The 25,584-nt window shown below is 44.4% G+C and overlaps 1 protein-coding gene across 3 annotated transcripts in view; it reads right to left on the bottom strand.

The window, feature by feature from the left end:
- The window catches only part of SDCCAG8 (SHH signaling and ciliogenesis regulator SDCCAG8), a 157,679-nt gene that overhangs the window by 108,320 nt on the left and 23,775 nt on the right, over positions 1–25,584 (bottom strand). For all 3 annotated transcript variants that reach the window (XM_075924862.2, XM_089777373.1, XM_075924861.2), the window contains exons 7-10: positions 23,641–23,705; positions 14,629–14,817; positions 12,417–12,555; positions 9,882–10,034 (exon numbers count right to left, since the gene is read on the bottom strand). In XM_075924862.2, coding sequence (XP_075780977.2) covers positions 9,882–10,034; positions 12,417–12,555; positions 14,629–14,817; positions 23,641–23,705 — 546 coding nt within the window. The remainder of the gene's footprint in view (positions 1–9,881; positions 10,035–12,416; positions 12,556–14,628; positions 14,818–23,640; positions 23,706–25,584) is intronic.

Raw genomic sequence — 25,584 nt, 5'->3', positions numbered from 1 at the left:
GTAGTTCTATGCCCATGAACCATCAAGGTACCATGCTTTGACGTGAAGAGTGGGAAATTGAGGGTAAAGAACCTCAGTTCCTGGTTGGAATAGTATGCTTGGGCTATATGGGAGCGTGATCGGTTCACCTAGGGCCATTCTGATTAGGAGGGGAAACCAGGATTGTTTGGGCCAGCAAGGTGCTATTAGGATAACCCTCGCTGTGTCCCTCCATATTTTGAGGGGTACTCTGTTGAGGAGGGGAAAGGGCGGGAATGCGTAGAGCAAGGGAGTGTTCCACTTGAGGATAAGAGCATCTCAGAGAGTGCTTCTCCATGACTGCCCTAGAGCAGTAAAGTGGGCATTTCTTGTTCGCTTAGGTATCCCCACCATGCAAATATGTCAGTCAGGACTGAATCGTTGATCTGCCACTCATGATCTCGAGGTAGGGTTCTGCTTAGGCATTTGCTGTTATGTTTAGGGCACTGGGGAGGTGGCACACACTTATGGAGATGCCATGAGTGAGGACCAATTCCAGAGTGCTATGGATTCCTTGCATAGAGTGTGGGATCATGCCCCAACTTGTCTATTTTATATTAACAGACAAGCTGTAGCGTCTGTATAAATTCTGACATGGGTTCCAGTGATTGGGGAAGAAAGTGCTGGCATGTGAGCCGAACAGCCCTCAGTTCGAGGACACTGACGTATACTGTCCTTTCTGTTGTAGTCCATACGCTCTGTGTTGCGAGGTCTCTCGTGCGCTCCCCAGCTGGCAAGAGAGGCATCTGTGGTGATGACCACTGTGGGTTCTGAGGTTTGAAAGAGCATGCCCATACATAAATTGAACGGTTTTGTCCACCATAGTAGTGATCTTTTTACTGTTGGGGACTGACAAAGTTTCGGTCATTGAATGTAGGATGTGTTTGCAGGCCTATCTGTGCCATCCCTGAATACACCTTATAACAGGTGGGTGTTGGGGACCACAGGGTTGCAAGATCCCATATGACCCAGGATTTGTAGACAGTCGTGGGCTGTGACACATGGCATTACGTGGAGCAAATGAATTAATTCGCAGATCCTCAGGAACCTGTCAGGAGGTAGGGAGGCAATGGCTGAGGTCAAGTTGAGGTTTGCCCCAATGAACTGTATGGGCTCAGTGGGCATAAGGACTGATTTGTTCTCATTTATCAGAAGTCTTAGTGATTGGAAACACTGCTGTACCAGATGGGGGCAGTGATAGAAATCGTACCTGGTTCTTGTCTTCATGAGGCAATCATTGAGGTACAGATAAATGGTGATGCCACATTTTCTGAGGTGGGCTTGGAGAAAAACCCTTGGCACTGCGGAAAGTCCAAAGGGTAGCACTGTATATTGGTAATGTTGCAAACCTACGGCGAAATGAAGAAAATGTCTATGAGTAGGTCGTATGGACACGTAAAAGTATGCATCTTGTAGGTGGAGAGAGGAAAACCAGTCATCAAGTTCCAGAGCGGGGATAATGGTGGATAGTGTAACCATTTTAAACTTTTATCGCTTTACAAATTGGTTCAGGGCCCTCAAATCAAGGATTGGGTGCCAGCCCCATTTTTTTCTGGGTGAGGAAATAAGGGGCATAAACTCTGGTCCTCTGAAACTCTGGGGGAACGGGTTCTATAGTGCCCAATTCTAAAAGGTAATCTAGCTCTTGAAGTATAGTCTTGTGAGAGGGGTCCTAAATACGGCATGTGGGGTGGGGGGGGAATGCGAGGAATGGGATGGTGTATCCGAAAGAAATGGATAGCACCCATTTGTCAGATGCGATGTTGCGCCATTTGTCAAAAAATGGTAAAAGACAGTAAGTGAAAGGTTTCCTAGGCTATGTCTACACTACAGGGTTTTTTGCACAAAAGCAGCCATTTTTGCACAAAAACCCATGGAGCGTCCACACCACAAATACATTTTTGTGCAAGAAAATCTACAGTCAATTGACAGAACAGAGGGCTTTTTGAGGTATAGATATACCTCCTTCTATGAGGCATAACTCCTTTTTGCGCATGAGTTCTTGCACAAAAAGGCATGTGTGAACGCTCAAATAGGGGTTTCTTGCACAAAAAGAGGCAATCTAAAAAAGCACAGGTGATCTGATAGCCAATCTGTGTGGATGCACTTTTGTGCAAGAAGTTTTTGCAGAAAATCTCTTCCACAAAAAGCTTCTTGAGCAAAAACCCTGCAGTGTAGACAAAGCCCTAGGCTGTGTGTACACTGGCCACATTTCCATAGCTATTACGGGTTATGTGGCCAGTGTAGACACAGCCCTAGTGTTTGGAAGCTCTGGAGGAGATAAGATGGTTTTCAGTCTCTCACCAGACCCCTCAAATTTGCTTATTAGGCGGGCGGTTGGAGGTATTAGTCTGGGAACATCTACACTGTCTACTGTGGCCACGTTGTTGGTATGGCAGGTGGTCTTGCCTTTGGTAATGATGTGTGGCTTGGTGGGTATCTGTATTGCCTTCTCCTTGTTACAGGTGTCTGAACCCAGAGAGAGCGTAATGTTGCCCTGGAATACTTCATTGAGTGGAGGACATCATTGGTTTTCGATGAGAAGAGCTTTTCACCTTCGAACAGCAGGTCTTCCACAGATGGTTGGATTTCACGAGGGAAGGCAGAGGAATTAAACCATGAGGCATGTCTCATGACAACTGCTATGGCTGTTGTTCTGGTAGACATGTCAACTGTGTCTAGGGCAGCTTGAAAGGCGGACCTCGATATTGCCTGACTCTCTGTGACAATCACTCTAAACTGAGTCTTTTTTGTGTTTGGTATATCATCAATAAAGGTGTTAAGTTTTGCGTAAATATCAAAGTCATATTTACTAGGGTTCACTGCATAGTTAGCCACGCATTTGAAATGTGGCTGATGTGTACACTTTTTTGCCAAGTGTATCAAATCTTTTATTATCCTTGTTGGAGGGGGTGGAATGGTTTTGTTGTTGCTTATTTCTTTGCTGAGTCGCGTCAACTACTAGGAAGTTTGGTGGTGGATGAGCAAATAGAAACTCCAATCCCTTAGGTAGGATGTAATATCTGCGGTCTGCCTTTTTATAGGTGGGAGGAATTGAGGCAGGGGTTTGATAAAGAGGTTTCCAGTCTGGCTGAGTTAATAGGCAAAACAATTTTTGAAGAAGGTGTCGCCTGCAGGATAACTATGAGCTCGTGTTGTGAGTCCTGCACTTCCTCCACGTCAACTCTCTTAAAAAGCTTCTAAAAATAGGTAAAGTCCTCGGTGGTTGTCGATGGCGATGGCATGATAGCCTCGCCTGTCACAGATGGTGAGCTTGTGTTGGGCAATGCCTCCGGACCCGAGTTCATGGAGTGACGTTAGTCAATTTCGTTCTGTTCCCTCTCAACTCAAGGGGACTGGGTTAAGGAAGAAAGTGCTTTCACAGTGTGCTTCGTCTTACATGGTCTCTTTTTGTGATGTTGAACCCATGGGCTCCAAAATTGCCACTGGGGTGGGTAAGGTATGGGTGTGGTATCCATGGATATGGGGCCCAGGGGGCTATGCCTGCACTGGTAGGGTTGGGAAATCAGAGTGAAATGAATGGCCCGATGCCTCTGTGTGCGGGGATAGCTGGGGTGAGAAAACCCCTAGCTTCTTGTCATCATCAGTTCATAACACAGTAGTATTTGGATCATGGTGAATAAGATGGTTTGTTAGTGTTTAAAAATGGAGAGTTAAAAGTTGAAGAATCTGCCAGGTCTCTCTAATGCCGATAGGTGATGGTAGGAGTGAAAGATGCCAAGGCTGCTGCTGTTACAAGAGACGTCGGTGCCTGTGATACTCTAGAAGCAGAGCATGCCGTGTGAGGAGGAATTGTGGTAAGCAAAAGCAGGGTGGTGCCCATCAACTACCCTGTCAGCTGTTGCAGTGCTGTGGTAACCACTTTCAGTGCTGTGATCTCAGGCGCAGTGCTGGTCGGCACAATGCTTGGTGCCAAGTTCTGAGGCAGGCACTATGAGGCCTGTAGCCTCCCGATGGGAGCAATGTGAGGAGTATCTGTGGTGAGCTCGGTCAGCACCAGAGGTGCCCGGCTTATCATATGTACGGAGGCATTTCACGAGGTATACTGGAACGGTCGACAAAGGTTTCCCTTGTTGACCGCGGTGCGTCCAAACTGCCCCACTGTGCCGCCAAACAGATGATCGGCACAGTGCGGCGGCCATTTTGATGTAAATGAAACGGCGATTATTTAAATCGCCGTTTCATTTTCCTATGTCTAGTAAACTCATCTACATGGCTCCGTGACGGGTTGGGTGTTCTGCTTGTGTACCGCCCACCTCACTGTATGGCAGATGCTCTGCTCGAGCTGGCCAAGGTGGTCTCGGACGTGGCATTAAGGACCCCAAGGCTTTTGGTCTTGGGGGACTTCAATATTCACGCCAAGCCTATCCTGTCTGGTTCAGCCTGAGATTTTATGAATACCATGACAACCCTAGAACTATCCCAAGAAAGAACTGCCTCCAAGCATGTTGCAGGTCATATGCTCAATCTTTTGGACTAAGGGTTTCCTGAGGCCCCTGAGGGATTGTTCAGCTGTTATGCCAAATGGTCCTGCTGATGCCCTAGTTGATGTATGGAATATCAAGGTAGTTCCTAAGCGCCCCTTTTCGGGCTAGTTGAGACAGGCTTGCTACATGGCTGCAAAACAGTTTGTACGATGGCTAGAACGCCGCTGGAGGAGAACTAGAGCTGAATTCAATTGATTGTGGGTTAGAGCTGAATTGCGAGCCTACTCAGTAGCCATGCTGACAAAGAAAAGCAACTTTTCCACCTGTATTGCATTTGCACAATGTCACCCAGCGGAACTATTTCGAGTGTTGCAGGGCCTTTTACAGTTTTACACTCATGACAAAATGGAGGAGCTCTTGGCTCCCCACTGTGATCTGTTCATGAAGCACTTTGCAGATAAGATTGCTCTCATCCAATCTGTCTGTTATGTAAGTGGAGTACGGAATGTGTTGAGCGTACGGTAGTTTTTCTTTGAAACAGTTTCAGCTGTTGCAGACCGAGGATATGGACAAGGTGCTTGGAGGACTTTGCTCGACCCCTGCCCTTCATGTCTTATTAAATCTACTTAGGAAGGGATGACTGGTTGGGTCCAGGGGATTAATAATGCTTCCTTTAGTTCTAGTATCGTTCCTGCCACCTTGAAAGAGGCAGAGATAAAACTGCTACTTAAGAAGACTTCCCTGGACCCACATGATTTGAATACCACCCTGTTGCTAATACGCCCTTCTTGGGCAAGGTACTCGAGCAGGCAGTGGCATTACAACTCCAAGGTTTTTTGGAAGAAATAGATTATTTGGATCCATTTCAGTCTAGCTTTAGACCAGGTTTAGGAACAGAAACCAACTTGGTCACCCTCCCTGCTGATTCTCTTGGACCTCTCAGTGGCTTTTGATACCGTCGACCATGGTATCCTTCTGGAACACTTGGCAGAGTTGGGTATCGGAGGCACTGTTTTGTGGTGGTTCTGGTCTTACCTATTGGGACATTTTCAGAAGGCTGAGCTAGGGAGCTGCTACTTGACCCTGTGGCAATTGTGCTACAGGGTCCCACAAGGTTCCATCTTGTCCCCTATTCTGTTTAACATCTATATGAAGCCACTGGGAGAGGTCTTAAGGAGTTTTGAAGGATGGTGCCATCAATATGCAGATGACACCCAACTCTATCTCCCTGTGACATCAGAACCAGGTGTGGTGGTAGTTGATTTAAACCAGTGTCTAGAGGTGGTAATGGATTGGATCAAGTTAAACAAGCTGAAGTTGAATCTAGATAAGACTGAGATCCTGCAGATTAGGAGGCCATCTGTTCAGGAATGTGGCATGGTTCCTGTTCTAGACAGGGGTTACACTCCCCCCGAAAGAACAGGTATGCAGCTTTGGACTCTTTCTTAAAGAAACAGGTATGAACTCTTTCTTAACATTTGAGAACCAAATTTCTTCGGTGGCCGGGAGTGCTGTTGGACAGCTTCAGCTGATCTGCCAGCTGCAACCCTTCCTGAATAAGCATGACTTAGCCACAGTGATCCACACTCTTGTTACATCCTGACTGGATGCGCTTTATGTGGGGCTGCCTCTGAAGAACCCTCAGAAACTTCAACTGATCCAGAATGTGGCTGCTTGAATTTTAGTTAATACTTGTTATACAGAGCACATTATGCCAGTGCTCCGGCAGCTGCACTGGCTTCCAGAATGTTTCCAGGCACAATTTAAGGTCTTGGTTATGCCCTATAAAACCCTAGATCCTACCCATTTAGGGAATCTGGATGACCATCTTCTCTCATATGATCCTGCTTGTGGATTGAGGTCAGCTGGGGAGGCTCTGCTCTGTGTTCCTTCACTTGTGGAGATAAGATTAACATCTACATGGAGCACGGCCTTCTCAGCTTTTGCTCCCAAGCTGTGGAACTGTCTCCTCAAATATAGTCACATGGGGCAAACATTGGCATTATTTCGGTGTCAGGCTAAAGCCACCCTTTTTACTCATGCTTTTTTGGTGTTTGAGACTTAGCAGGTTTTATATTTCCTTGGGGGGTCTCATGATATTTTTTATATATATATTTATATTGTGTTTAAAAAAAAATGTTAAGCTGCCTTGAATATTTTAAATAGAGGGGTGGGGTAAAAATATTATAAACAGCCAGCACTGCCTCAGCCATACTGGGGCAGTGAAGATGAGGGCAGGCCAATCTACTTTTAGCTTGATGACTAACGGTAGAATAAGTGGGATAAGAGGAAAAACACAGAGGAGACATTACCATTAAATCTATCCTTTTTGGAGTCCCTGTCCTTAGGAGTGGTCCTAAACCAGCCCTACCATTTCTATTGTTCACTGCAGTTATGACAAGGGAAGCTGGGGGTAGATGGGAGTAAAAGTCTTCAAATCCCTATACTGGGACAAAACAGCATTTCCCCTATATGTTTGGCAGTAGGTAGTACTAAAATCTGCGTGCTCTAGGGTGCACTGTTGATAGGAAGGACTACTCTCCCAGAAGCAGACAGATGCAGGATACCCACTAATTTATGTGTGTTATCCTGCACTAACTCCATTTTAAAGCCCAAGTAGCCACCATACTCTGCATAAGGTACTGACAGCCTTGAAATCCTCTGCTATTAGAGGACAGGAAGAGCCAGATAAGCTGAATTATCCGGAGATGAACAGGAAGGAGTTGGCTAGTAACATCAAGGCAAACTCCTGTTCCTGGACTAGTGGAGCTGCAAGGGGCAGTTCCATGAATTCCACACAGGGAAGACTCATGTGTATTTGAACTTGCAGCAGGTCAACAGTTCCCACCACTAATCTGCTCACAAACCTTACCTTAGAGTGAGGTGACAAGTGCAGCCTCTGTGACACTGGTTCCATGGAAGTCACTAATAAGGATAGGGGATTGGTGCCAGGGAGGGGAGGAAGAGGAGGGTCAGCGCTGCATGGAGCGTGGGGGGGGGGAGGAAGGGGCAGAACAGGAAGGGCAGCGCTGCATGGAGCCCAGGGTCACTGGACTCCCCAGCTGATCCCAGGCTGCATGTAGTGCTGCCACTTTGAAACGCCATGGCAGCATTTCAAAGGGGCAATGCAGCAGAGCCCTGGATCAGCTGTATGGCGCTGCTGCTTTGAAATACCACAGCAGCGTTTCAAAGTGGCAGCACCGCATGGAGCCTGAGGTCAGCAGGGGAGTCGCCAACTGATCCTGGGCTCTGTGCAGCACTGCCCCTTTGAAATGACAGCGCAGCGTTTCAAAGGGACAGTGATGCCCTATCAACTAATTGAATAGCAGGTGCAAAAATGCATCCACTATTCGATAAATGAATTACATGCTACTTAACATCCTTAGTGATGAGAAAAAAGTAACCAATGTGACTCATCCATCACTCAGATGGAGCCAGGGACCAGTACTAATGCTTGAAGTGGTACTGCTGGCACCAAATACACTGGTGGCAGAAGTGCTGACGACCCCCAGGTCATCAATGGTACTGAAGCAGCTGATGGTGCTTGAATTTGAATTGCCACAGTATCATTATTTCCTAAGTGTCTCACTGGCAGATCTTGCACTTATGCTCAGGGTCTGACTGCCCTAATTGGAATTTGGAAAGGAATTTTCCCATGAGTTAGACTGGCGAAGACCTTGAAGGTTTTTTTGCTTTCCTCTGCAGCATGGGGCACAGGTCACTTGCAGGTTTAAATTAGTGTAAATGATAAATTTCACTGTAGTCTCATAAAGTCTTTAAATCATAATTTGAAGACTTCAATAACTCAGCCAAAGATTAGTGGACTTTTACAGGAGTGGGTGGGTGAAGTTCTTTGGCCTGAAATGTGGAGTTCAGACTACACTATCATGATGATCCTATCTAGTCTTAAAGACTATGAGTCTTTTTGCACTGCTGATTGCAACAGTGCCAAGGAGTTTGCTGGAGTCAAGACCCCTTGCACTGAGCCCAGGCCAGCCCTGCTTCTTTAGGCTGTGAAGGGGGAAAATCAGAGTGTAATGCCAATAAAGCAAAGGATTCAGTGGCCCATTTACTCAATGGGGCTGTAAATGAAGCAGCCTTGGCAAATTTTCTGGACCAAAAGAAGCAAAAGGAGAGGATATCAGCAGCCAACCTGGAATGCCACTGACAAACAGTCAAAATATCCTAGGGCCAGAACCAGAGTCAAAATACAGGTTGGAAGGCATGGGGCAGAACCTGGAATAAAAGGATAGCAACCTATTGCGCCTATCAGTTATTACATTAGCTCAAGTGGCAAATTATTAAAGATTTCAATATCAGTGATGACTCCTGGGTAGTCAATTTGATGCCACATGGATCAATTATTTTTTGGGCTGTTTTTATTTTTTAAAAACCTAGGAAGTTATACACAAAGCCTATACTAAAGTAAAATTATTGATTCTAAAATCAAGCACTCACACTCTGGGAAATGCCATAATTAAGACTGTCCCCTTGGGAATATACATTGATTAGGGCTATAAGAAAATTGATATTCTTAGTTCAAAAGTTGCAGTCAGAGTTTATTCAAGTTTCTATTTTGCTGCAGTCAATTCAAATAGTATAACACCCCTCCGCAACATAATCCCCTCCTCCTGATACAAATGGTGTTGCAAGTAACCCTGGGTCCTAAGTCACAACCCCATTCACCCATGGTGGAGAGGAAACCACATATAATTTGAGTGAGTGGCATTGATACCGAATGCATGGGAATGCCACAGCACAGAAATTTGCACCAACTATGATGAACTGTGGAATATGTTAAAGTCACTATTCCCACAACAAAATTGCAGCACAAAATTTTCTTAGATTAATTATGTTACAATCTGTTATTACATGATCACATGCTATTTTATCTTCTGGACCCTACCTTGCTCAGTACATAGGATGAACTTGCTCTGGAGATGACTATGACCAAGTCTACACTCTGTGGTATAACTATGTTGCTTGGGGCATTGATGCTGGAGCAATTTTTATAGTGGGATTCTCACTGTGAAAACCATGCACTTCGGTTATTTACTACATCCAGCCAATAAGTGCAGTAGCACCCACAACACCTTTTGTTCCATTATAAAGATCATTTTGATAATGTGTATGTGGAAAATGCTATACCAATTAAAGTTGTATTGTTCTTTATCAAATGCATTAAGCTAGTAAGGTGTCCAAGAAAAAAAAAGTCCCTATCACTTTAACTTAAAAGATCATATAAACAAAACTCTCTACTACCACTTTAATGAAGTCAGTCAAAAATAAGTTTCTATTTACGGGGTTCACACATCATCATACAGTAGTTTTATTTAATAAAAAGCCACTGCTTTTTATTAGCTAGAAAATAAATGTTCCTTAGGCACATATGGGTGAAAAAGTTACTAATGTTACCGTAGATGCCAAGTCTTCTCTTTCTTTCTTCATTGCTCCACGCAGTGCTTCTTTTTCACCAGCCCTCTTATCTAGTTGGGCAATTAGCTCCCTTTCAAGGCGATCTTTCTGTCGTTCCATCTCACTTTTCAGCTGTTCACACTGGACTAGAGCCTTTGGAAAGGATATACAGTATTATGAAATTTAGAAAGTTTTACATTTAAACATAGGACAGGAAATAAATATTCCTCCAAAGCATGCATTAAGTAGAAAAAGGCTGACGTCCTACTCTTATGTTTTAGGAAAAACTTATTTGCTATTAGAACAAAGTTTTATGGCTGCATACAAATGTGTCTAAATGTATATTGGCACACAAAAAATAGTACTGACAAATTATAACACACACACACACACACACACACACACACACACACACACACACACACACACACACACACACACACACACACACACACACAATCTTTAAAAGACTATTTGTCCAAGGACAACTTGGTTCTGAAAAATGATTATCCAAGAATTTTCTTTAGAAGCCATTTTTTCCAGAGTAATTTGTATTGTATAGATGTCTGTATTGTATAGATGTCTGTCCCATTCTCAAAAAATCTGTTGCTGATATGACCTTAGGTTGAAATAGGATTGAAATGGGAGTGTCTCAGTGAAATGGGAAGAGAAATTAGGGGGATAGATTGGGAGCCAGTAAATGAGGGGGTCCATTACCAGTGGTATACTCTTTTTGAAAAGTGAAGGATTAGGTGCAAACGGCTGAGTAGAGGCTCAGAAGGAATTTGACTAAGTAAAGGGTTAAAAAGGTAAATTATTCTTCTGGTGTTCAGATTTCTAAAATGATGCTGAGGAAGGAGGAGATTTATTCACATTCTAACTCAAGATATATATATGCTAATTGGAATTCTGAGTAACCTATAAAGTGCAAATCATAAGAGGGCAACAAGGAAATAATTTTCTCTCCTCCAAAATGAGCTGCCCAGAGATGATGACAGCAAGGTTTTGCATACAAGGTATTGAATAAACCAGGGTTGAGCAATAGTTTTTGATGGGGGAAGGGGACACTCCAATAATTCTTTGGGCATGTAGATACAGGTTGAATCTTTCTAATCCAGCATTCTCTGGTTCAGCAACATCCATGGTCCAGCATGATTTTAATTAGCCGGATGTCCACTTATCATGGGTGCGGCCAAGTTTCTCAAGGTCCCATGAAGTTTGTTTACAGCCACTAGTCCTGGCTCTCATTGTTCTGTGCTGGTATTCAGCTCTAATTTACCCCTAAATATCTTCTAACAACCCTGTAAGCATTTGAAGTATTGGTAATGCTGCTAGACAATACTGACCTCCCATGGTCCAGCAAATTCTCTGGTTTGGCACTGGTGAGGTCATGAGGGTGCTGGACTTGAGAGGTTTACCCTGTACCTTTAAAATTCTGGCTGTTGGTCATTAACAGTTAATGAGGGCTTTATTTCTTTAAATATTTCTATAATGATTCAGTATGTGCTATTTCCCTCTTCCATCATCATTTTCCCATCATCTTTGAAACTAGTTTTTTTGGTAATAGTCTTTTTAAAGAATACATGCAGTTTTATAGTGTCCCATAAATAAGATCAGCAACTGATGTCCAGTAAACAGTGGGAATATTACGTTAATCTTGTCCTTTCTTAATAAGGAAGTAATTTAATTAAAATCTGATTTAGCGGTAATTCGCTAATTACACAGTAGATGGCACTACAAATCAAGATAATGATTTAATGTGCTTTTGTTTAGTTGTTGGCTTTAGTTAATTAGCTTTAACATAAGCATTTGAGGTCAGACATTTCATTTTACCATATCATTTTATAATGCCCCAAAGTTTTAAGAAGTTTATGCTCAGAAATGTAAGGTCTCAAAACCTACACTCCGGCCTAAGCAACTATACTGCAACTTTTAGTCCTGCAGCACAATCCCCAAGTCATCTGACTCAGGCCAGTCACAGGTCTGTCACTGCAGTGTAGACATGCCCTCAGGCTTGGTCTACACTGAAAGTTTTTGCAGCAGAAAATATGCTAATGAGGGACTTATTAGCATAAGTCACTACATCATTAGCATATTCTCTGCCATTTCTTTTTGTACAAGGGGTTTTTGTGCAAAAAGAAGCAGTATAGCCGTTTCCGTTTTGCACAAGATCTTTATGCCCCTCTGGGGCACTTTCTGCCACAAAAACCCACAGTGTAGACAAAGCCACAGAGATTAGGTGATTGCCCTGAGGTCACAATACATATCAGTCCAAGAATCTGAATTAGAACTCAAAAAAAGTCAAGTTCTGTGTTCTAACCACTAAGGAAGTGTTTCCTCTCCAGGATCATGCTCATTCTTAAAAGACTTAAAGACCATGACAATATCAAACACTTTAAATTAAATTTTATTTCAGGACAACTACATAATCTGGGTATGAAATAGTGTTTTATAGCTGATGTGGAAATAAATATAATTAACATTTAAGATAGTTAAGAATACTAAAGTACAATACCATCTTCTCACTGAATTTACCTTAGTCTTTTCTAAATTGGCTTCTTCTGTCATTTGTACAGCAAGTTTCACTTGCTCATAAGCACTAGACTCCCTTTGCTGTGATTCACTCAGATTCCTTCTTACTGAAACAAGTGCACCCATTAAGTCGTCTCTTTCCCTACACCAGCAAAAAAAATTCAGAGACAAGAAACATAAAACATTAATGGACTGTAAACATTAGGGTCATAAGTAAAGTAAGACAAATCAGCATTAATATGTATTAAGTTTTAAAGACAGAGTAGCGCCAACTCAGCACATACTAAAGCATAATCTGTAGGATGACCCCCTGTTCTTAAGAGCAGTGGGTTGTTAGTGAAGCTGCCAATAATTATTGCAGAGTTCATGTCAGGAATTTCTCCAAGTTTGTACTTTTTTACAAGCTCATTTTTGCACTAAGTAAATGACAAACTGCAGAAAAAACACTGGGACAGGCAAAAATGGGACAATTCTAACAGTAATAAATTATTAGAAATTCATTTTTCTGCATTATATTTAAAGGAAAACCGCACTAAATATTACAGCATCTTAGATAGCTAATAGACATCTAAAGATTTCTGGATTCTGTATTACCATTCACTTCTTCATTTTAATTAAGCAACATAGGTTGTTAACAGGAAACTGACTACCACAATAGTACAGTGGGCTCCTATGTTTTTTTATTTGCCATCTCCACATTTTCAGTTTTTAGAGTGCCTAAGAGTTTTATATTGCCAATGTTCAGAAGTTGCCTTAGGTGCAGTTACAAATTTTGGCAACTGGCTCTTCTGACATCTTGTAAGGTTAAGAGGCATCTTAGATTGTGGAATAATCACACTAGCAAACACTGATCTTTTCAAAGAGTTAGGTGCTAAAATTTCACTGATTTTTTTTGTTTTTTTAGTGAGATGAGAGCACTTAAGCTTCCATTATTTTCTTTGAGACTTCCAGCCTAAGTCTACTTCCAGCCTATTTCTACTGAAATACTCCTTTAAATCAGTGAAAATAGGCAGTTTTGTTGGAACTATGCCAGATTATACCACCTAAAGTCTAGAGACCAGAGTCTTGTCACCTCTAAGTTTCAGATTTAGCAGCCCATTGGGATGAATAGATCAACCCACATCCCTTCTTTCAAGCTGCTCAAAAACTCAGGAAGGATTTATAAGCTTCAAACTCTTTTTCATAAATGTAAGAGAGACTTTTTAAAGTTTGGATTCTGGAGCACAATTCTATAGTAATGGGTAGATTTGCTGGCAAATTTCAAGGCTTTAGAATCAGAATTACATGGGGAACCGATGTCAATATCCATTTGGTAAGTGCATCTCACCTGTACTTCACCCACTACCTAACCTTCACTGAGACCACTTCCATTATTGCACAACCCTAAGCAGTTTCAGCTATCTGACAACAGACATCTGCTTGATATGTTTTTAGGGAAGGCTGAAAGTATGTTTCCCAGGTTGGAGGGGAGGAAAGGGGTAGCTAACCAGTCATCTATAAAAAAAATCTCGAGTTCCTGTTTGAACAAATATTTTGTGGTATTATAAAATTATAGGTTTGGATGCCTAACATCCTGTATATATTTAGCATTTAACCCTAACTAATGAATGAGATACAGTTGCAATGTAGCGTTTGAAGATGACCACAAAAATGTTGCCTTCTTTTTACTCCCTTACAGTACACTAGTTTCAGGTGCAGGAAGCAAAACATTAAGTCCAGCACAAGTGGCATATGAAAAAGGTGCCAACCAGCAAAAAGGAGACTTGAGATATTATTTCCAAAGACATGACCCAAAAATGTCACGTGCACACTATTTTTGTACCTCATCCTTTCTACAGTTCTCAAAGAGTCACGTAAATAGATAAAGAATTGTTGCATGGAGTATTAAAACAACACATGAAATAATCCTGTGTGCAGGTTTTTCACATCATCGATATAAAATACTATTCAAGTCCTGTTCCCCTGTTTCCACTCTATGGGAAAACTACAGAGGGTATATTTACCACTAATTTTTAATCAGAACTTCCAACAGAATTTTCCTAAAGCAATGCAACCTAAACAAAACAACCAAACCATACCCTTAAAAACTCCACCTCACTTTATTGGGAAATACTGCTGTATTATTGTGTTAAATGTGTATTAAAAAAAAAAAAAAAGTATTTTCTATTATAAGCAACTGAGCTTTAAATTGCAAAGCTAATGTCCATAAACCTACTTTGTTAGCCTTTCAATGGCCTGCATGTGGACATTGGAATGGGTCTGAGAAAGAACAGCCTCATGTTGTGCGCATTTCAGACAAAGACCACCAACCCGATTGAAATTACTTGTTGCAATAAGCGAATCTTGGTGCTTTAATCTTCCTTTTAAATCTTCACAATTCTTCTCAGATTCACATAAGTCCTTTCTAGAATTAAGAGAAAATGTTCTTATTAAAATTAACTTAGAAACATTTATTTGCTTATAAGTACAGAGTTCATGTTTGAAATTTGCTTGAGCAAAATAATAAAAAATAGAATGTTACACCATTCAACATTGCGGGCCAGCACTTTATTGAAACGTGCTGCACAATAAAATCTATAAATAAAGAAGAAAACAAAACTTTCACTCCCACCACCCTTTTCTCCCATTAGAGAGAAATCTCATATAAGATAAGGAAGTTATAGAGTTAATCATCAGTTAAAACATGTGGCCTTCTAGAATACTGCCTTAGAGTGTGAAGGGCTTGCTGTAACATGAAAGTGAAAAGGTATATAGCCCATCAACTATACAAACATCCCAATATGTGGAGGGGGAATACAGTGAATTTGTTCACACTTGCATTGAAAGACCAGCGACTGTGTTCTTTAAGGATGTTAAATTGCGATTAATTTATTACTAATTTACGATTAGTCGATAGGCACTTCCACATTCCTCCTTTGAAATGTACATGAACCCCACAGTGGAGCTCTTGAAGGTTTCAAAGGAGGACTGCAGAACATCTCATGCAGCCAGTGGCCAGCGGGAAATCCCGCTGACTCCAGGCTGTATGAGGGGGTGCCAGCTTTGAAATGTACTCAGAGTCCCCGGCTGACCCCGGGCTCCATGTTGCGCTGCCAATTTGAAATGCCATGCAGAACCCAGGGTCAGCTGGGGACTCTCCACCTAATCCTGGGCTCCACGCGGCATTTCAGCAGAACCCACGATCCGGGGACTTCCCGGGTTCCGTGCGGCATTTCCCCAGAACCTGGAGTCATCTGGGGACTCCCTACCTGACCCTGGCTTCATGCTGTACTGAGCATGGGATCAGCTGGGGAGTCCCCAGCTGACCCCAGGCTCCAGGTGGCACTTCCGCTTTGAAACACCGCTTTGGCGTTTCAAAAGGACAGTGCTGCACAGCTGATCTCTGGCTCAGCTGTGTGGTGCTGCACCTTTGAATGCTGCCTCCGTGTTTCAAAGAGGCAATGCTGCACAGAGCCCAGGTACAGGCTCCATGAAGCCCTGCCCTTTGAAGTACCCCCTTGTCCACCTTTATCTGATAGAGGTGGTGGGGGGAAGGGGAGGGGAAGAGAGAATCGACTAGTTGACTGACTATCTGGTAAGCATTTGCTTATCAGATAGTTGACTGGTCTTTAACATCCTTAGTGTGCTTTGCTGCATTCTCCCTATAATGCTGTAATTAACTCCTTGCCTGTGCTCACTCCTAAAAATGAATCTGCAACCAGTGACAAGACAGGATAAAGATACCATACAATCCCTCGTCTTGATGCCATAAGTTGCTGAGCACTCTGAATCTGATCCAGCTAAGCACGTAAGATCATGCTTAACTTAAAAAGCACTTGAATTGCACTTTGCTGGATAAGTCCTCAGCACCTTGTAATATCAAGCCCCCTACAAAAAACACCATTAAGATTGTGGCCGCTTTCTGAATTGGCTGAAGTCTTCAAAGAATTTGAATACTCTAGTTTATCTTTCACTCTGGTGTTTGTACATGTTTTGCACTTCAAGATCATTCACTACACTAGCACAACTAGCGGATACATTTATTATTCAATCATTATTTAAGATGGGGATTAATATAAGAACTGTAAGGTGAATAAGGAATTGGCTAAATGGAAAGTGACAAAATGTTGTGATAAGGAAACTGTTCGGCTAGAGGGATTTACTAGTGAGGTTTCCTCAAGGACTGGTCTTGGGACTGATTTAATATTGTCATTAATGATCTTGGCACAGAACGTAGTCGCTTAATAATGAAATTTGCTGATTATGCAAAGTTGGAAGGCATAAATATAGAGAAAGTTCAAAGTATTATAGAGAAAGAATTACATTTATACCACTCGAAGAGTACTGGAGGACTAGCTAAATTTAATAGTATTGTACTAAAGTCATGTACTTACTGACTAAAAAGAATATCTGCTATATGCTGGGGGGGTTCATCACTCGGAAATAACAGAAAAGAGAGATGTGGGAGTGTATTAGTCAATAACAGGATGACCATGAGCCAGTAATGTGATCCAGCCACGAAGAAGACAAATGTGATCCTAAGATCTATTTGGCGAGTTACTTCCAATATAGTATCAATGCCATTGTACAAGGCACTGGTAAAACCTCATCTGAAATAGTCATAATTCTAGTCACCCATCTTCAAGAAAGTTTAATTCACAACAGAAGTAGAGGCAGAGGAGGACTACCAGAGTGATCATGGAAATGGACCAATGATGAGAGGAAAGAAGAAGTTACCTACACTGTGCAGTAATAGTAGTTCTTTGAGATGTGTCCCCCTGTGGGTGCTCCATTCAGGTCTCAGTGCATCCCTGTGCCAGGGATCGGAGATTTTTGGTAGTAGTGCCCCTCGTGCTGCACCTGCACACACAGCCCCCTTTCCCGGAGGCTGTGGAGCACGCGTGCGGTGTGAATCCCATCTGTTCCTTTTCTACCTGAAATCCCTGTAGACTCCAAGCAGAGGGGAGGACAGGAGGGTAGTGGCACACCCACAGGGACACACATCTCAAAGAACTACTATTACTGCATAGGATGAGTAACTTTTTCTTCATCAAGCAGTGTTCCTGTGAGTGCTCCACTCAGGTGACTCCGGAGCAGTACCCGCCCAATGGAAGTGAGCATTGGAGTCTCTAAGTGGAAGGACCGCTTCTACTAGAGATCTATAGAGTATTGGCCCCTTGTATAGAGCATAGTGCTGTGCAAAAGTATGGTGTAAGGACCACATGGCTGCTCTACAAATGCCTGCCAACGGTACATTGTTCAGGAAGGAAGTTGTAATGGCCATCGCATGTGTGGAGTGTGTCCTAATGGGCTGTGGTGACTTTCTGCCCCTAAGTTCATAGACAGTACATATGCAGCCTGAAATCCACATGGATAGGTGCTGTGTCAAAACTGCTATTCCAAGGCGTGGACCTGACCACATGACGAAGAGCCTGTCCGATTTCCTGGTTGCTCTAGTTCTATCAAGGTAGAAAGCGATTGCCCTCCTTGCATTCAACGTATGTAATATAGCCTCCTTGGGGGAGACGTGAGGATTAGGGAAATAGGCGGGTAAATAAATGGGTTCATTTATGTGGAAAAGGGATATAACCTTAGGGAGGAACTTGGAGTGAGGCCTAAGTATGACTCTATCCCTGTTAAATGTAGTGAAAGGAAAGTCCACCATGAGGGCTGCGATTTCTCCTACCCTTCTAGCTGATGTTAATGCCACCTTCATAGACTGGTACTGAGGTGGAGTAGTGGCTGATGGCTCAAAGAGTGGTCTGTTGAGCATATCAAGGACCAAATTCAGGTCCCACTGTGGCACCGGGGGGGCGAAGGTTTGGACACATTTGTGTAAACCTGAGAGAAAATGCTTCACAATGGCATGAGCAAAGACAGAGAAGCAGTTTACCAGATCATGGAAGGCCGTGATTGCCGACAGATGGACCCAGACAGAACTGATGGAAAGGCCCGTGTCGCTGAGGCCCATGAGGTAGTCGAGTAAGGTAGGTATGGGGACTGTGGTGGGGTGCAAATTGAGTCTCGTGCACCATTGGTGAAAATGCGTCCATTGTTCTGGTAGGTGCTTCTCGTAGGGGGATGCTGACTGTTCAGAAGAGCTTGTTTGACCCTATCCAAGCAGGTAAATTCTTCATTCTGGAACCATGGAGAAATCATGCTGTGAGTTTCATGGTTTTGATACTGAGGTGATGTATACTGCTGTGGTGCTGTGTGAGGAGATTTGGCACTGCCAGGAGAAGGATCGATTGATCTGTCGACAAGTAGTATAGGTAAGGGAAACAGGGCAGTCTCAGCCAAGCTGGGGCTATTAAGAATACTGTGGCCCGATCTGGTCGAATCTTGTTGATCACTCTGGTGATAAGCAAGAGTGGTGGAACGGCGTAAAGCTGGGGAGCTCTCCACTGGATGGTGAAAGCGTCCCCTTCTGAACTCTTCCCTAGTCCTGCCCAAGAGCAGAATCTGTGGCATTTGCGGTGGTGAGGTGTTGCAAAGAGGTCTATAGTTGGAAAGCCCCATTTGCGGAAGATTGAAAGGAGGACATTGGTATTGATCTCCCACTTGAGCGGATTGGAGAAATGTCTGCTCAGCTTGTTGGCTCTCACATTCTGTTCTCCTAGTGTGTAAATGGCCGCTGGGATTATCTGGTTTCTGAGGCACCAGTTCCAGAATCTGACTGCCTCGGCACATAGTGTGTGTGATCAGGCACCCCGATATCCCATGACATAGAACATGGACTGTGTGTTGTCTGTGAGGACAGGGATAGTTCTGCTCTTTATCAGGGGAAGGAAATGGGCATAAGAACTGTGAATGGCCCTGAGCTCTAGGATATTGATCTGAAAGTCTCTCTCGTGTTGGACCCCATGTGTCTTGTATTGATCCTGCACCACAGTGGGCTCCCCAGCCTATGAGTGATGCATCCGTTAGAGTCACTGGAGGGTCTGGTCAGTGGAAGGGTATACCAATGAGGAGGATGTTCGGAGATATTCACCATTCAAGGGACTGCGGCACTGGTGGAGGAAGCAAGAGATGCTTCGCGAGACTGTGCTGACTTGGTATATAGTTGATTGTGAGCCAATGTTGTAAGCAACGCATGTGCAGCCTTGCGAACAAGACCACAAAGGTTGTGGCCGCCATATGCCCCAGTAATTGAAGGCATGTGTGGAACGTGGAGAAAAGGGCCTGTCTGACCTGTTGAACAAGGCTGCAGATTGCCATGAATCTTTGTGGAGGGAGGTAGGCTCTCGCTGTGACTGAGTCTACAATTGCCCCAATGAACTCTATCTTTTGTGTGGGCTGTATGGTGGATTTTTGATTGTTGATAAGTAGGCCAAGTCAGGAAAAACATTCCCTGGTAACAGTTGTCATGATGATAGTTTGCTGATAGGTAGGGCTCTTGATTGGGCAATCGTCTAGATAAGGGAAGATAATGACGTTTTGCCTCCTGAGAAAGGCCGTGACTACGGCTAGGGTCTTTGAAAAGACTTGAGAGGCCGTAGAAAGGCCAAAGGGAAGGACTGTGTACTGTGTAAGATAATGATCTTGTCCCACCACAAATCTGAGGAATCTTCTGTCAAACAGATAGTCACATGAAAATATGTGTCTTGTAGGTCGAGGGCTGAGAACCAGTCCCCCTCGTCCAGTGCAGATATGATTGTTGCTAAGGTCATCATTCTGAATTTTGCGTTGCGAATGAACTTGCTGAGTTTCCTGAGATCAAAGTTCGGTCTCCAGCCCCTTGATTTTTTGACTGAAGAAATAATTGAAGTAAAAACCTCTTCCCCGCTGTTCTTTTGGGAGTTCTATAGCTCCTAAGGCAAGTAGTTTCTGCACCTCTACCCTTAACAGAGGCTCGTGAGAGGGGTCCCTGAAGAGGGACGGGGCAGGGGGATGGGTAGGAGGCATGGAAGTAAAGAGGATTGTATAACCTGATCTGATAATTTCTAGGACCCATTCGTCTGTGGTAATTTGGGCCCACTGATGTTAGAAAGATCTCAGGCAGTGACCGAAGGTGATGTTAGACTGAACTGGACTTAAGGGGTCCTGACCAAAACTTCAAATTTGCTGCTTGTTAGAGGTGGACTGATTTGTGGAGGACTGGTTTTGCTGATTCCTCCTCCTATTAGGGCATTGCTTGGGCCTCTTGTCATATGGCCTCTGCTGCTTTCTGTAATGGTTATAATTATAATCCCTTGGTTTCTGGTAGGGAGTGTATTTACACTTCTTATTGGGAGAGGTGTACATCCCCAAGGTGCGTAATGTCATACGCAAGTCCTTCATAGAGTGTAGGACCTCATCTGTATTCTTAGAAAACAGTTGTTTCCTGTCAAAGGGGAGATCCTCCACCCTTGCTTGCAGTTCCCTTGGGACTCCTGATGACTACAGCCACAAGGCCCTGCACATTACTATGGCTGTGACTGTGGTTCTAGCTGCGGTGTCTGCGACATCCATAGTGGCTTAAAGAGCAGTCTTAGCTATTGATAAGCCCTCCCTCATGATGGACTGGAGGTGAGGTTGTCTGTTTTCAGGAAGGTCCTGCAGTAAGTCTTGTAATTTAGTATAATTGGCATGATCATAATTAGCCAACAATGCTGTGTAATTAGATATACGGAACTGGAGAGTGGCTGAAGAGTAAACTTTGTGGCCCAAGGTGTCTAGCCGTTTGTGTTCTTTGTCATAGGGCATAGATTTAAATTGTAGATTCTTAGCCCTGTGATTCACAGAGTCCACCACTAGCGAATTTGGCTGTGAGTGGGCAAATAAAAAGTTCATGTCCTTTGCTGGGACGAAATATTGTCCGTCAGTTCTGTGGTTCGTGGGCAGAACAGAGGCTGGATTTTGCCACAAAGCATCTGAAGGTTGAAGGATGGCTTCGTTAATGGGTAAGGCTATCTTGGAGGATGCGGAGGGTTGTAATATGGTGAGTAATTTGTATTGTTTGTCCTTCACCTCTTGTAGTGCAATGTCTCGTGATTGTGCTACCCTTTTGAAAAGTGCCTGAAAATGTTTCAGGTCATCCACTGGGGAAGAAGGTGAGATCTGGAATACTCTTCCTCCTGCCTGGACCTGGGTTCCCTGCCATGTATCCTAAGGGCTCCACTGAGGTGGGAGCTGATGTGGGGGATACATCCATGGTTGCCTGGGTCAAATGGGATGTTGTTGAAGGGAGTAATCCCTGTATGAATGCCAGGAAGTTATTGAGGGAACAAGGGAGGAATGGCTTGATGAGAGCCCACTCCTATGCCCGCTACCATAATCAGATGTTGGGGATATTGGTGTAGGTAAATGGGGGCCACTCTGTGAAATGTTAGCATGCCCCTGAGCCGTGAAGCATGGTGATGCTTGACTCATCTTGACTCAGGCTGAGGAAAATTTTTAGGTGCCGCTTTTTGCACAGCACTTTCTTATGTTGCGGTGCCATAGGGCGGTCACAATCACTCTGCCCAGTTAGATTAGGTGCAGAGGGAGAGCTCACCGGAGCAGAGAGGGGAGGCATATGCAGCTGCCTCAATGGTGCCCGTTATCTAACGCTGCTGCCTCAATGGTGCCCGTTGATGTGGTGGTCTTAATTTGTGACTCAGCTCTCCTGGCTGGCACTAATTTGCATTTCTCCGTGGTACCAGAAACTAATGGCACCGAGGAACGAGAGGCTCTAGGCCAGTGGTCCCCAACACGGTGCCCACGGGCACCATGGCGCCCGCGGGGGCATTTGTGTGTGCCCGCCAAGTGCTCGGGGCTGGCGCGGCCCCGGACTCATGGTGCATGAGCTGTGCCAGAGCCGGCCTCGGGCGCACGGTGAGCGTTAGCCCCGGGAGCGTGGCGAAGAGGCACAAAGGGGAACTGCTACCAAAAAATCTCTGATCCCAGCGCAAGGACACACCAAGACCTGAGTGGAGCACCTACAGGGACATCACTCGAAGAACGGGAAGAGCTCATTTGTTAAGTCTAGTAAAAAGATACTACTTTCCATAAATACTAAGGAGGTAAAAATGCATTTAAAAATACAACTGAGACCACTAAAAATTATAGCATTTATACATGCTGCAGGCTCTGCAGTACAACGCTTAGGCTGTGTCTACACTGGGCCACTTATTCCGGAAAATCAGCCGCTTTTCCGGAATAAGTTGCGAGCTGTCTACACTGGCCCTTGAATTTCAGGAAAAGCAACAATGCGCTACTGTACAAAATCAGCCACTATTCCGGAAAAACTATTCTGCTCCCGCTCGGGCATAAGTCCTTATTCCGGAACACTGTTCCAGAAAAGGGCCAGTGTAGACAGCCCAGTAGTCTTTTCCGGAAAAAAGCCCCGATCGCGAAAATGGCGATCGGGGCTCTTTTCCGGAAAAAGGGCTTTTCCGGAAAAGCAGCCTGCCAATGTAGATGCTCCTTTTCCGGAAAAACTGAAAACTGAATAGTATTCCGTTTTAAGCATTTCCGGAAATTCATGCCAGTGTAAACACAGCCGTAAAGTATAAAACAAGGGCTGCTGCTGGCCTCATTCTGGGGAGCCAGTGTGTACCCTGCAGTGGAGGCAGGGGATGAGGTGCAGGGGTAGCAGGGCCTACCATGGACAGGGGCTGCTCCCCCAACAGGAGAGTGGGGCAAATACTCTAAGATGAAGCTAAATACATTTATGAATGGGATTATTTACTGGGACTGCCTACTATAGTGGAGATGGGAGTTGATAACAGATATGGAAGGGACCTTCTCCATGTCCTACATTCAGGGTTTCCATTTAGTCTCTCTACCAGAGCTCCCCCACAAAAAATAAAAAGTAAAATACTGTCAAAAGCCCATGGAATAAAAATGTAGTCTAAGTTAACTGACAGAGTCCATTTAAGATCTGAAATTTGTGATGTAAGATTTCTCTTAGCCCAATCAAATTTAACAGAAAATTACTATTTTTTCAATTTTAATCAGCTTACAAAATTTGAACACAGTTCAAATAGTTCTACAGAACTATTCTACAAAAATAAAGTAGTCTAAAGAAAGGATCCTATTCTCTATTAAATCGCTACACAATTTTTAAACACTGGCTTTATCCTTACTCAGGGTGACAAATCTTTTCCATAAGCATCATGCAATTAACTTGTTCATGTTTTAAGTTACATTCTTCGTTCAATATAAATGTTTCTCACGTGTACCCAATTTCTTTTTAAAGTCATTTTCAACAAGTGATGGTGCAAACCATGAAAATGCCTGTGTTTTTACAAATAATTTAAAGAAAAAATGACTTATTTCCATTTACCTTAGAGACCGTATTTGAGCTTCAAGTGTATCAGTCCTTTCTTGATAAAGAAGTTTTAACTTCTCCTTTAGGAAAAGTTGAAAGAAAGTTGTGAGTATAGAGGAAGACCAGCACAATTACCGCCTCTTAGCACTTTATAGAAACTTCCAAAAATCAGCAATATTCATTAATTTCCCCCTGAAGACTATCAAAAATTTTCAACCTAGACCATTAGCTCCAGAAGAAACAACTTTCCTTACTTTCAGAAAGCCTTAAACAACAGAATTGTGTCATGGATGCTTACTTATTTCTAGACTCCAAATCACCTGATGAAGTGGGTTTTGCACACAAAAGCTCATGATTCTATAGATTTTGGTAAGTCTTTAAGGTGCCAAAGGACCACATGTTTTTAAAGTTACACACCAATACGGCTACTCCTCTGATTTATTTCTACATATTGAGCCATATCCTTAGCCCATGTTAACTGCCATAGATCCACTGATTTCAGTTGAGCTACCATGATTTATACAAACTGAGAACCTGGCCTACTGAGCTTCTGAACAGGGAGACATCAGCAAAACACATGTTTGTGACTTTGGACAGCCCCCTACCTTACTTTCCCCTTCTACTCAGGGCCCCGTAAGAAATTTATATTCCAATGGTAATTAAAAACACTTCCCTTCTGGTAGTGAACCTTTTTACTCCTCCACACTAGCTCTCCAGGCCCCAGCTTTCTTTCAGTGTTTCTATCCTTGACTCAGAAGAATATCTAGCAGGACTCAATTCAAACAGTCCCTTTACTACCTGCAGCACTCTCTTTGGGCCAAACAAAGCTGCCCAAGCTTCGGTCCTGACACTTCCAGCCTGTTAGCTGAAATATTGGGCTCCCAATTCAACTACCTTTCCCCAAGGACTTGTCCCTCCCTACCTTAGCTCTGACGAAGTGGGTCTTTGCCCACGAAAGCTTATGCTCCTACACTTCAGTTAGTTTATAAGGTGCCACAGGACTCCTCGTCGCTTTTGCAGATTCAGACTAACACGGCTACCCCTCTGATACTTACCTTAGCTCAGGAAGCCTGGCCTAAACTAATCCCATGGTCTCCTCCATTATCACCCACTTGGGGAAATGACCTGGTCTTGTCAAAGATATGGCTAAGACCAATGTTCCCTCTAAGACAGTGGTCCCCTACCTTTTGGGACTGCTGGGGGTGGGGCCGCTCACACGCCAGGTGCCCGGGGGTTGGGCTGTGCACTCTCCTGGGGGTGGGGCCACCCATACGCTGCGTGCCCGGAGCTGGCGCCACCCATGTGCCACACTCCCGGGGCTGGCGCCACAACTGTGCTGCAAGCCCAGGGATGGGGCCGCCCATACACCGCACGCCCGGGTCTGGAACAGCCCATGTCCCGTGCTCCCGGGGGCTGGGCCACCACCGCCCATGCGCTGCGTGCCCAGGAGCTGGCAGTGCCCGTACGCCGCACGCCCAGTGGCGGGGCCGCCCATACACTGCACGCCCAGTGGTGGGGCCGCCCTCGAACCAATCACCCAGGGGTAGGGCTGCCCATGTGCTGCGCACCCGGGGCCGGCACAGACCTCACGCCGTGCACCCAGGGGTGGGGCCGCCTAACCGCTGAGTACCCGGGGCCAACACTGACCATGTGCTGCTCACCCGGGGCCGGCACTGCTCATGCACCCAGGGGCAAGCACCGCCCGTGCTTTGTGCGCCCGGGAGCAGTGCCGGCCCTGATCACTTGGCGGGCGCCCAGAAATGGCCCAGCGGGCGCCATGGCGCCCATGGGCACCGCGTTGGGGACCACTGCTCTAAGATGTGCAGCATCACAACTGATTAATCAGATCCACCCAGTCAGAGGCTCAGGGCTCCATGCACAGAGCTGACTGACTGGGCGAGGCTGATTAATCACCTGTGAATCTATGCTGCTGCACAGCTTAGTGGGAACACAGGCTAC

Source organism: Pelodiscus sinensis, chromosome 3, assembly GCF_052426305.1.
Source record: "Pelodiscus sinensis isolate ZL-2025 chromosome 3, ASM5242630v1, whole genome shotgun sequence".
Taxonomy (NCBI): domain Eukaryota; kingdom Metazoa; phylum Chordata; order Testudines; family Trionychidae; genus Pelodiscus; species Pelodiscus sinensis.
This window is presented reverse-complemented; position numbering and strand designations above follow the sequence as displayed.